The 13,788-nt window shown below is 35.5% G+C and overlaps 1 protein-coding gene across 1 annotated transcript in view; it reads right to left on the reverse strand.

Annotated features, from left to right (window-relative positions):
- The window catches only part of LOC136775779 (uncharacterized), a 30,371-nt gene extending 18,498 nt beyond the window's left edge, over positions 1–11,873 (reverse strand). The window contains exons 1-2 of the mRNA XM_066730853.1: positions 11,660–11,873; positions 1,621–1,681 (exon numbers count right to left, since the gene is read on the reverse strand). Coding sequence (XP_066586950.1) covers positions 1,621–1,681; positions 11,660–11,668 — 70 coding nt within the window. The 5' untranslated portion in view covers positions 11,669–11,873. The remainder of the gene's footprint in view (positions 1–1,620; positions 1,682–11,659) is intronic.
- Between the last annotated feature and the right edge of the window lie 1,915 nt (positions 11,874–13,788).

Raw genomic sequence — 13,788 nt, forward strand, 5'->3', positions numbered from 1 at the left:
TTAAGTTAATATATAATGATAGGTTAAAAAAATGGATCGATTTTCCAAGGAAGGAGCATAGAAATTATCCCAAATTATGAGGAATCGTGCTTTGGTATTATACATGGTCGGTGAAATTCTATTTTACTACGAACACGCAACAAATGGACATTTCTTCAGATTTTTATTCCTGGATAGCTCTCACCAAGCAACATTTCTTCCTCCAATTATACCATTTAGCAATGAGAAATTCTGTACTGTACACTTGTTCCCGGAAGTCCTCTGAAAGATGTGCCATTGTTGCACTATATACCAGCAATAAGGCTTCTATTTTTATTAATAACATTGCCAGTTGAAGATCGATAATCATCCATTTCTTCAAGTGTCTAAATTAATTAAGTTCAGCACAGTTTTCCAAACTAATTGGCTGCAATAGCGGATAATGCGTTGTGTCGTTCACGATTTCTCATTTTTACACTCGAGTAGTTCTTCTCACGTGTTCGTTCTCCTTACTTATTTTCAACGAAAAGTTTCTATAATCTTTTCGTTCAATGTAATTGAACAATCGTTGCGGATAAACGAAGAATTCCATGACTCGCCAGTGGGACGGTTTAGGTTTCCTGTTTAAGGAAGTCTTGGCAAAAACTCTAAAACTCACCAGAGCGTCTCGTTCTTTGCGAGATGACGATCAGACACGAGAGACATTTCAAGGCGACAATTGTATGTAGTTTTGTTGGACTGTTGATTATTGTTATTATAGTTATTACTACATATACGGTTTACCGAGTAAAAGTTGAAATCCTGCTTGCACACTATCGAATTGCTATCGTTACACAGGATTCTTCAACTTTTCGCCTCTTCTCTTCGCTTTCTCATTCACTGGAGAGGAAGAGCATGCTGCTGACGTGCAATAAATACCACAGATTCCAAATGTACATCACCTTGCAATTCTTGCATGAGTGAATATTTCAGAAATTTACCATCATCACACTCATAATGGAACGTACCATAAATCTCCGTGCAATATCCCGTCACAATTATCTTTGAGGCGAATCATAGTGGAATTTGAAAGTTGTGCAAATCCAAAATAAGGAAGTCGATTAAATTTTGAACTTTTCAGATTAATTAACCAAATTATGCAGGACCATGGGAAATCACGAAGAACAGTCCGGATGACTGTGTTATAGATAGTGCAGATCATGTCTGTATGAATGATACAGGCTGCTGCTTTTTATGGAAGATGGATAGTAAAAATGATTTATGATTAGCCATTTCACCTCGCTGCAACAATTCATAGAACGACGTTATTGTTTCAAATTTTTCATGCAAATATGAAAGAAAGCACTGGAAATAACTTAATAATAAGAATGAGGGATAGTTATATATATCGAAACTGGAATACCTTGCAGTGATTGTAAGAGTTTGATTTTAAGGTTTCTCTGCTACTGAAATTGTGATGAGGGAGAAACAGCCTTACCAGAATTTACAATAGAAACGAAAGTAGACTAAATTTTCTATACTGTATACACAATAAAAATAAGGGAGTGTTTTCTTACGTTTGCCATGTGCTTTTTCATCCACAGAAATTTTTCTTAAAGCTACAGTTTAGTTCGGTTTTTGAAAGTAGCGTTAAAAACTTACCATTGTGTATGGCCGCGATCAGAATTCCTAAGTAGAGGAGCAACGATGCCGCACGCACCTCCTGCAACGGAAAAGCAACGTATTGCATTAATGATTCGACATCCGGTGCATAACGCATTTTTCCCCCTTTTTTATATAGCTATACCGTCTATTCTTATTAGTATACTCCTTGTAATAGGGGTCTTATCTTCACTTTTTTATAATACACTCCAACTAGCTTACGTAACGTGAAAGTAAAGTTTTAATACAATTTGTTGATTATAAAAAGAGAAGCAGGAATTAATTGAAAGATTTGCAAGATTGGAAGACTGCAGTCATGCTTCTCAACTGATTTTCTTCGATTTCAAAGGTGCAAAATAAACGTTTAAAGCTAATTAGATGAACATTGGAAAAAGAGAAAAAAATAATGACGTGAGATCTATGCTAGTGTGCTTTGAATTTTTCACTTTTCATCTACTCATAGCAAGCTGCCTAACAACTTGCAATATCTTTTAATTCTAGCTCGTGTTCGATAAGATCAACGACTCTCATTAATGTCGGAGCTTCTTTGATGGGATTCAGTTTGAGAACGTGGGGCAATAAAACTGTTGAAAATCATAGATCGTGTGTATATATATATATATAGCAACCAGTTAAATTTGTTAAACATTTTTCTGATGAATATTTAATACATAAAGAATGGACGTATATAAATTATCTTTGCACAAACTTCAACGATCTAGTTCATAATCTTTTGAATCAATAAGAGATTTGAAGAAATAACCTGCACTCTTTACGTAATTAGTCGATATGAATTTATAATAAGTGAAAATGATAAATATAATTTGCATCGAGTATATTAAAACAAAATTGGACAGAAATTCCTTCTAATTATTCCAAATGAACTTATTTCACGAAATTAACGTGAAAGTAGCACTAAATTATTGAAGTAATTTTCATCCATTTATTTTGGTTAAACTTACCTATACTATTATATCTAATACGGTACAACGTCTATGAAATAGGAATTTTCTTTTTATCATTCATTAATAGCTTTACAATTCAGTCACGATCTATACTAGGGATATAGAACTATTGCCAAATCGATTTCAGTAAACTTCCCTATTTTCTATTTTTCACTAATTCAATTAACTTATCCTTTGATCTAAAGTTTCTTCAATTCACTAACCGTTTAAAATTTCCAATTTTGAGACCAATAATTTCTTCTATAAATAACATTTAAAGATAAAAATGTAAAATCTAAATAAGATTATTGAAAGAATTAAAATCTAACAAATTGATTGATCGAGTGAAGTGGAAATGAAAACAGTAGCAGACCTGATAATTTGTTTTATAAATACATCAATCGAACGAAGTAATATTTATCGTACATTTTACAAGATGCCTCGGGCCAAGAAACGTACCACGTAATAATGAATTAACTGTTTATTTGAGGATCCATTACAAAGTAGCCAGATATTAAGGACAAAAGTGGATCCTTGCAAATAATAGAGAGTTTGATCGTTGTTACAATCGTAATCGTGTAATTTACGAGTGGAATAATATGGCAGGTAAAATTCTATATAGCTATACAGTAATTTGAAGATTGAGTCTGTCGAAGAAGGATATTCAACCATGTGGTAGACACTTAAACGTTAGAAGCTACGATTGATTTTCAGCGAGCAATCAGAATATAATGGTGGAATCGTAATCTTCCTAGCAGAGTATGATAGACTTTCAGGAGAAAAACGTTTTAAGAGTGGGGTCATGGCAGAGAAAAAGAGAGAGATAGAAAGAGAGAGAAGCAGACAGACAAACAGAGAAAGAGAGCCACTCCTCGTTATGCAACTTGTGTATATAAAGAGAAAGCAAGAAGAAAGAAAGAACGCTGTTCCCGACGAGGCGACTTTCTCGTGCGTTTCGGCCACGCACGCGTTACGTTAACATTACGTTAACTCCTAACGCCACTTATCGCGATAACAATTAGCTCCTCCAGCTGCTTAATGAGCCACCTGCACCACCATCATCATCATCGCCACCAACAACTATTTCACACCCCCGCTAACTATTAGACTGTTGCCATTAACTCCACAGCCTACTATGAACTTTAATTATCTTCACTTTCCATTTACACATTTATGCATATCTATATATATATATATATATATATATATACTATATGTATATAGTATATACTCGGTGTTCCCTAACCTTTCAATTCTTACCGTTACTTTTTTTTAATGTCACACTGTGACTGAAGATTATCAGTTCTTAGAGGGAGCCAATGGGAAATCGTCTCTATCCAGCATTTTATTCGATTGATAGTTTTTCATTAACTTTTTCATTTTGTTTTAATCCATTAAGCAAGACAGATCTTGCGACAAAACTCAGTTTTTATCGCGTTAACTTTTTCTCGTCGTGGCTCAGCATGACATTGATGAAAATCGTTCTTTATCGATCGAGAATCGCTAAGTCTCGGTAATACACTATATATAATACTATACACTGATCAATCTTTTCTCAAAGTTTCGTTCGGTGATATTAGGAGCCAGTTCTTTCCGAGGAGAAAGTAATCGATTCGCAAGTAACACAACTTTTAATGGTTATCATTTTTTTCTTCATCCGTTCTAATATAATCGATTTTATACTGTTCTGATTTAAAAATAAACGCCGTTTCCTCGCGCAGATTTTTTTCAATGCCACTTTTACTGCGTAATATTTATTAGAGAAGTAGAACGCGGAACGCCATTGAAATCACTGAATCATAGTAATTAGCGAATCTTTCTTTCCCCGCTACAAGTCACTGAATTTCATTATTTTGTACACTGATAAAACGAGTCTTACAATTTTTTTTTCAAGATACAGTTGCACCGATTCTACCATCGATTCTGTGGTCGTTCAACTTGTCAATTAAAAAAGTTAATAATTCTGTAGGAAATTATTCCCTTGCTTCGCTATATGTATAGTCTGTTTTATGAATATTAATTAGGATTTTCTTTTTTTCTCCTCTTTTGAGAAACAGCTTTCTGAGAATTAATCATTAGAAATAACGAGGTTTTAATAAATCAAATTCGGCGAAATTTCTGTGCCTTGATTAATTTGTTTTCTAGTCAGGTATTACAGAGAACTTACTTTTATGTACGAGAATAACTTGTATACTACGTGTAGTGTATAGGTACTGTACGACGGATGAGTGAAAAAATACGGGATTATTCTAAATGTCAAAGAACTTTCTATCAAGTGGAGATCCTTGGAAAGCGATGTGAATATTTTCAAGTTAAAACTAGTCATCGTATTTCGTTACATTACAGTATTGGAAAATACATCTTCGAGAGCGAGCGTCAACACGAAATTTCTCTACGAACCGATTGAGCGAGAGGTCTTGATCCTAATTAGAAGCTCCCAATGAAAAACCATAATAAAAGTTTTAAGTAAAATTTTTCATCGAGATGTATCAGCATGTTCCTATGTAACTAAGTGTCTCTCGATTCAAAAGTGACAAGAAACACGTGAATTAACACTTATTTCTTAATAGCTAATTGACAGACACCTTTCCTAGAATTCATTTCGCAAATCATTCCTTGCCAAAGCCCAAAGAATCAATTTTTCTCCAGTTATCCCTTTGAAACTAATGAACTTTTTTTTGTATCACATGTGTGCTCCTAATAACATATGTCTGTGCGATACTAATTGATATTAGTGTTTTGTAACCGGAAGCACTGTACTCCAAACGATTTCTAACGGATATTACGAGAAATTTGACGAAATCGATTCTCCAAAGGCAACTGGCTACTCTTTAAAAGAGGTTACATGTAACTTACACAGGTTATGCCATATACAGCTCAGCTTTCAACTCAATATCAACGAGAGAAGTTCAAGATTCGTATCAAATATTAAAAATTAGTTACGAATGATAACAAAACTACGTAGAAATGTTGAAGTAAAATTTCTAGAACACTTAACAGTGTTTTAATATTATAATCTATTGAATATATACATGTCAATAAAGACGACCCTGCAATTCAATTCAGTATATACCGTTACCACACACATCTGGCCAGCCACAAAATCTCATTAGAAATCAGTAGCCACTTTCTTTCACAACATTTAATAGCACCAAGCAGTGTTTACAAGTCGATAAACGAGATATTGTCGAAAATCCAATGAATAAAAGTCTCGCCACTAAATATATCAATCGTCATTGATACAACGCAACAAACGTTTCAAGGATTATCAATTTAAAGCTGACGACAGTATGCCTGAAAAAATATACCATTCGATCGAGTTATTCTTAGCTTGCAACTGGTCTGCGCGTGATAGCAAAGAGAAGAATTCGGGAGCTGAAGGTCAAATGCATAACAAGACTAAAAAAAAGAAGCACGTTTTGCTCCTTGCGGTTGAGACGCGGTGAGAACTCCTTGGGAATTTCACGTTGCGACCTTCTGTCCTCACCGCAGTCGACGACCAGACTGCGTTCGGTCTTCTTTTTATCCCTTAAAAAGAGTTTACACGCTTCAGTCCACTCGATTTCCTATTGTTTTTCTACAAGTTTTCCTATTTCGATAACTCATCAATAATCAACCGTAAACTTTTACCACTTGCAAAAACTCTAAACGACAACATTATAATTTCAATTAACACATCGGTAGAGCTAACTTTCGAGGGACATTGGAATTTCACGGACCAACGAGTCAAATATGAGGCTGCAATTGGCGAGCAGCGTGTGCCATATCGCCACACGTGGATCTTGTTACATAGTATAGTATATATATATATATATATGTTTGTGTGTAATAGTATCTGTATATATATAGTATTTCAACAGTACACAAACCGATGGATAATTATTCTACTTTGTCTACAATGTTATATTACAACAGTCTCTCTCCGTAGCTGTAATGGCATTCTAGATCCGAGTTCTTTTTTTATTCCTAGCATGTTGGCCCAGTCTCTCAACGACTTCGCAAAATCGATTCGATCTGTCGCCGGGAGGTATGCCTACCGTGTCTCATTCACTTTTACTTTCCGTGGAATCCACTATCGGGACTTGGAACTCTCACTCTCTTTACTAGGAAACTCGTAACATCGTTAATTCTGCTAATTAAATCTTCTTTTAACTCCCCCCCCCCCCCCTCTGCCATCCTTTTCTCTCGACGTTGCATTGCTGTTGGTTTTAAAGCAGCAATAAAAGTTTTTACACGTTAAGTATAAATCGATGAACGAAAAACTTTTATAACTCTTGTCATTCATGGCTCGAGCCTTAATTGAATCGACCAATATCGGTACGAGATGTAATTAAGCACTGATTAACGCTTAAATCAATTTGCCAATTAGGAATATAATTCTCCGGCAACATCTGCAATATTGGATGAAGATTTTGCGCAGTTGGCAATCGAGAGCACAGCGTCGTGGCATCTGTACTTGCAAATATTGTTGTTACAAGGCAACGTGCGAAAAGAGTTTTTATCACGCGAATTAATAATGTGTCATTCAGATTTTAAGCGTCGATCACTTTCACAATCTTACTATGATTTCCTATAAGCATATGTCGTAAACACGAGTCTTTGCATGAAATTACCCGAGTAGGAAGCTCTTACGTAAATTAATAATTTCGCCCAATATAAAGTTCCCAGGCCTGACCAGTTTGGCACTTTAAGATTTTCAAGTTGAACGAGCAGCAATAAATATTTTAATGTTTGCTTTGACGACGAATCGATGAATAAGAAAATAAGCTACTTCCGTTCGGCATACCTTCAAAATCTCTCCTGCGAAATGTGTATACCCTGCGTACTTCTTGCAATAATCAACCTAATTACACTCTCCAAACGAATAATATCGATGCTTCGCGTGATCTTTTCCTCTAAAAAACGAAATTAAAAAAAAACTCGTCGGAATGTCGGGACATTAATGCACCCTGGTTTAAAAAAAGAATGTTTTATATATTCGGAATCCTTGATATCTAATAAAATAAATTAGCGAATTGACGGCGAAGGAGAAAAAGCTAATCGGTTTTATTCAGAAATTCCACGTGTGGCTTTCGGTATGACCAAAGAGAGACAAGGATAAAAAAGGAAGGGAAGTCGGCGAGAATAGTTCGAGGAGAAAAAGTGGAGATGGGTGGAAGGTTGACAGGGAGAGAAAATGAGCAAAACTGAAAAGAAATGCCGATCCCGGAGGCAGATCTATACGCGAAAAGGTCAATCGTTGACGGTCGAACGTTTCATCCTTATATTTTTTTCCTCTTTCCTCTGCTCCATCCTACTCTCGTTTTCTCCCCCCTCTCCGACTCTACATCTTTCTCGCACTCCGCTCCTCTCCTCTCTATCGTAAAAGCCGGTTACCAACTTTCGTTTGTTGGACCTCGCGAAGCCTCCTCGAGGTTCCTTTTTCCTTTCACACATTCCTTCCGATCGTCGCAAGTCCTACGAAGGTCGAATTGTCATCGCGAATAACTGCGAAGGTCGAATCCGTTATTTTTTTTTTCTCTCTCTCTTATTTCCTGCAACATGGAAAACTTGCCCTCATCGCTGCGATCCTTGGACCGCGTCATAAAAAAAGCAAATTGCACCAGAGACTCCTCTCAGCTGTCATTAAAAATGTGAGGAAAATCAGCAGTATCGATTAATTGCCAATCTCCCCATTCTTTCACAAGCCCAAAGAATTTGCCATTTACAAGATTAATCATCACTTTTTGCAGTCTCAGCAAAGAAAACTCCTCGTAACTCTCCAAAAAATGTTGAAAATATCAAGAAAATAAAACGACTCTCTTCAAGTATTATTACAAATTTATAAATTAATTTCTATATATAGAACCTTAGTTTATTTTTCCACTATAACAAAAATGACTGATAATTCAATTAACGAATTTAATCCCTCTCCTAATTAGTTAAATGTCACCTGAAAAGTGTCCTTTCACTTCACAGACCTATATACACTTTACCGTTTAAAATCGAAGCCACAACGAAAGTGACGGATAATCCCGAACGAGGACCGCGAAGCTCTAGAAAACCTCGATAATTTGCATGGCTAAATGCGCGATAAATGAGGATTCGAGACGATTGGATTTTTGTGGGAAAAATGGGAGAGCAGGATTGATTGAATTTAGATGAATCGTGCGTTGGAGTGGGAGAGTTTCGTGACTGGTAGAAAAGATAATTTAATGAGATTATTGGGCGAGTGATCGGAAACGGTGAGAAAGGAAGAAAATTGAGGGAGAAAAAGGAGAAAAGAGAGAGAGAGAGAGAGAAGATGTGGAGAGGAAGGGGCGTAGCGGGCGGCGTGTCTGGGTTGGGGCAATCTGGAAGGGAAGCGGACGAGAGGATTGTTGCGGCCTCGCAATTCGATTGCAAAAGCGAATTGCTGCACGCTCGCTCGTTCGGTTCGTTCAGTTAATTCTTTCGTTCTTTCATTCACTCGCTCTCGCTCCTTACTTCGCTGGATTGTGCAGTTTGACGCGCCAGCTTGAAAACGTATCAGGCGCGCGCGCATAAGTAGCATAACCAACGAGAACCGTGCCGCGCATTACAAACTATCCACCGTTTCATTTCTCTCGCAATGTACCCTCGCGCGTTCAAGTCCACCCACCGCTGCATATACGTTTTATCCTGCAGTACCCGTTGCAAAGGTCAATGACCTGGACTATATATATATATATATTTTATTCCGAATACACTCGAATTATCGATAATGACACTGGAAACCCCTGTTTTTCCTCCTAACCACCGATGCGTAAAGAAAATTTAGAAAAACGTGAGAAACCAACCACAGGCTCTAATTTTTCCTTTCTTTTGTGCAATTTTTATTATAATGTGTACGTATTATGGCTTATGCGATATATCGTCAGGGATTTTTTTCTTTTATATTGATGTGGTGTACTGTATTTTCAGTTTTTTATAATGTGTATTCCAGACGTGGATACACGAAGCTTTCAAACTCTTCTCTTAGGCTCGGCCAATTTCCGGAAGAACCGCTGTATATTTATCTGTTGCACGATTCTCGTTTGCCCCTTGCTCATTTCCAAACGCTAAGAGGAAAGAGTTGCTGTCGTGCAATCTTAATTTCTAGCAATTTTAATTGTCCTATTTAGATTGGTGTACGCCCATTGCTCTGGATATTTTAGCTAGTAGATACTAGATATCCATTGGTTATATAGTTTATTTTAAAACATTGATGTTTATAAGGTGATTCCTTGTACGAGCACTACAGATAATTACGTACTTCCCTTTATCTCAATATTTTCCAACACGCTTAGAGAAAAAATATGCTCCTCGAATAAACAAATTTGAATATATCATCCTTAACTATTTTCTTATTAATGTTTTAACTCATATACTATATAATATTAAGTATAGTTACTACGTTTATACAAACGTAGTAAAAAGTATTGACAATTAACAAAAGGATAATTAAACTTGAAAAAACAATTCGTTTAATGAGGTGTAAAATAAGTTGAAGGTACTATATAATTAAATAGTATTTTATAATAATTAATGGAAATAATAATTTTACTGTAGCAAGTATACTGTAAACAAATTAAACCATTTTCTTCGTGTTATACTACAACATAGAAATTGAACAGAGAAAGTATGGATTAAAGTTAGCTGAAAGGCCGATGTATCAATTTCTCATAGTGTATTAAATGCTACCAGTTATACACATTAAGATGTTCCAGTTAATTCACGGACTACTCATTTATGCATAAGATAAGTGCTGATATAGACAAATCTTGTTTATTATTTAGTAATTAACATTGTGATCTACAGTAACAAGAAATTTTCCTTATTATTCGAAATACAGTATTTTTTATAGTGTTAGAATTATAGCATATAGTTGAGGCCCCTATTTATATTCTTCTCAGTGCTGTTACAACAGCTGTCTCACGGTGGAAAGGAAGTATATAAGCACGAATTAGAGCTGTTGCTCGAAAGATCGGGCATGGCTATAGTTTTGCCATGCTTTATGGCGTTTATGGAATCTCTCTCCTCTCTTTTTATCTATCTCACATCTCTGTCCCTCTCTGCTGCTTTTAACATTCCATGGGTCATTGCAACGCGAATGATCTATTCGCTAATGCACCGAGTCATTAACTATTCCATCGCAACTATAGGTACAGCATATCATTAAAGTAAATCTTGATACCTATATTATTGGCAATCTAACAACTTTTATTCGTCTCTCTTCCTCTTTCCCTCTTTCTCTTTCATTCTTTCCCATCCTCCTTAAAATTAAACGTTAGTCTCGAAAAAACAAGTTTTTGGTAATAAAATTTTATACAAATTTTCAGGAAATTGATGATCAAGATTATATCGATAAATTAACGTCAGTTTCTTCTAAAATTCTATTTATTACAAGCGATAATTAGGAATAGCAGCAGAGAATTTAAACCTGCGAAAGAAAAGAGTAAAATTAGCTCTGAGCATCACTGTGAAATTTCATCACGATAGTTTACAGCGCTTTCTCGATGTCGGGCGTAAATTATGCGTTAATATTCAACTCGGATTGCTCGAATGTTAGACTCATCTGATCGTAGATAAATATTAAACTTCTTCCTCCAGAATATATCCACACTTATAACGTAACAAAATTTTGTCTCAGTTTTTAAAACTTAATCGTATATTTTCAAGTTTACACGACACTGATACAATTGATTTTAACAAACATTACAGTTAGGGTAACAAAAAATCAATATACTAGTTTTTATAGAATTCAGACAAAATGAGTTATGTGGGAGAATGTGCTTTACAGCTATCTCAGACCTTAATTAGTGTACCTATGTAGTTATTACAGATTAATCTTAAGTGTCCAGCGTATTCTTTTTTCATTCATTCATTAGCCCACGCATAAGCTTTCCGTTACATCAGTATTGACCAATATTGATTTATAGTTCATCACATCTATAAAACCGACTAGAAAACAATAATTAAAAAATCAAATGATTAATTTATCGCGATTCAGCGATTAGTTACATTATTACAAGATAAGGAGTAATTTAATAATATAATCAGTAGAAAAATCATATCACATAGAATTAATATGAGAAACATTAGAAAGAAACACTCACCCAGCCCATATTCAACGATTATCGTTTTTTCCTTGAATCTTCTATTGGCGTAAGAAACTTAACAGCAAGCACATCTCAGTGTGCGAATTTGATGCAACTAGCGCACATGTGTGTATGTGTGAGATTGTGTCACAAGACTCGAGAGAAGGACGGTGAGGTTGAAACACGAAGTTTGGAGTGGGTTAAGGAAAACTGGCGCGAAATGCGAGGTACCGTCCAGTAAGACGCGAAGCTTAAGACTGGCGAAGCTAAAAGTTGGACGTACGGGAAGGCACTGTTACTTTCATAGGTCGTCTCCACCTCCAGCGGCCCCAACGAGTTGTTTATGCGGCCCCATAGACCCCCACGTATCACTCCCCACCAACTCTACGCTCATTCTTATCATTCATTTTCACCATCCCTTATTTATCACCAAATTATTTAAATCTTCCTTCGACCTTCTTACCCTAATTTTTCTTTCTTTGGAAATTCCATCACGTTGCAACATGTATCATCTTTCATGCGGATGAATATTTTCTTATGTACACCTATGTCTTTAAAATTATATATATTTCTTTGAAAAAATTTCTTATTTCGTTCGACTGTAATCCTTTATTTCCAGATATTAGAATTTTATGCTGGGAATCGTTTTTATATTGTACAAGTTAAATCAATTGTAATAAAATTGTAGGAACTAAAAGTTTATAGCCAATGCATGAATGACGAAGAAGGTAAGAGGTGGTGTCAGCGTTTGATATGGCAAAGATCGGTGCCTCGGCCTCGAGGAGCCGAGGATCTCAGAACGAACTAAGGAACCCATGGCCCCACCATAACAGGCACATACTCTTTCGACCGGAACGAGCTCATTCCTCCTTGATGCCATCGCTGTAACTCTAAGACTGCGAGTGAAAGGAAGACTGCGTTTCTTCCCTTTTGCCTTCCTTTAGAGCCCTACCTTCACCTGTTCTTTCCGCTGCATATTAAACTTTGCGATTTACCCTACCTACACACTTGAGCTATGTATACGCTAACCCGGTTTCCACAAGGTAGCCTTTAAGAAAATCTCACGTGCTTATGTAATTTCTCGAACATTCCTTGTCTGCCAAGAAATCACCGCAAGATTTATTACGTTTACATTATTTGGATATACTTATAAATGATGAAGCACTTCGGTGGTCCGTACAAAATAAAATTTTCATCCCTTCTTGTGTGAACTCAACAAAGCTTACTTTACATTTTAATATTTTTTAGGTGACTTCAGCAATTTTTAGAATATTATAAATATGGGTTAAATTATACCAAATTGTGGTTTAAACACACCTAACTTCTTATTACCGTCGAGAACAATATAGGTTAACCATTTGATTTAAGAAAAAAAGTATTATAAAATCTACTTCTTTCGCATTGTAACTATTATAGGGGATTTTGTGTTTGTAAATATTCAATTGCTTTTTACAGCTACATAAATAATAAATTTCTTAAAAAAAATTAAATTCATAGTTTTTTACGTAGTAAGTAATTTTGTTCAAAGAATATGTTAATGACTATAACCGAAATAAAAGTAATAGGAAATATAGAAACGTCTGCAATCTCGATTTCAATGTAGCTCGTAGTTTATTCGTACATATGCATTTGGGAAATAGCAATGTTGCATTTGTGAAATATTTTGGAAAACATCGCATGATAAACTCAATATTGAGGCTTTAATATGATAAACCAGAACACATGAGCCTTAGGCAAAACCTTTTTTGACATCACTAGCCACATTACTGGTTCCAATGATAAATGTATCCTCTTTGCTATGTTCATGGAATAAAACATCTATTTTTTAACTACATCCAAATGTAATAACATCTCTTTCTAAAAAATCGTAATGTCTTCTGAGTTATAGTTTTACATTTTTTACGAATGTGTAATTAGGTGATTCTAAATCTATTCGATATGGACCTAGTCTTCACCCCCTTTACATCATACTCTTTCTTAACGTTAACTAATCGATATTGCAATAAAATATGCTATCTGGAGCACGAATAATGATTCAAAGGAATATCAGCAACTTTACATTCTCTTCCCAATAAAGAGACAGACTGTCTATGGAAGTACCGCACAGATAACTCTTTCTATATCCCTTAATTAATCATAATACTCCT

Source organism: Prorops nasuta, unplaced genomic scaffold (assembly GCF_024137725.1).
Source record: "Prorops nasuta isolate Cenicafe-Biocafe unplaced genomic scaffold, Cenicafe_Pnas_1.2 PNAS00008, whole genome shotgun sequence".
NCBI lineage: Eukaryota > Metazoa > Arthropoda > Insecta > Hymenoptera > Bethylidae > Prorops > Prorops nasuta.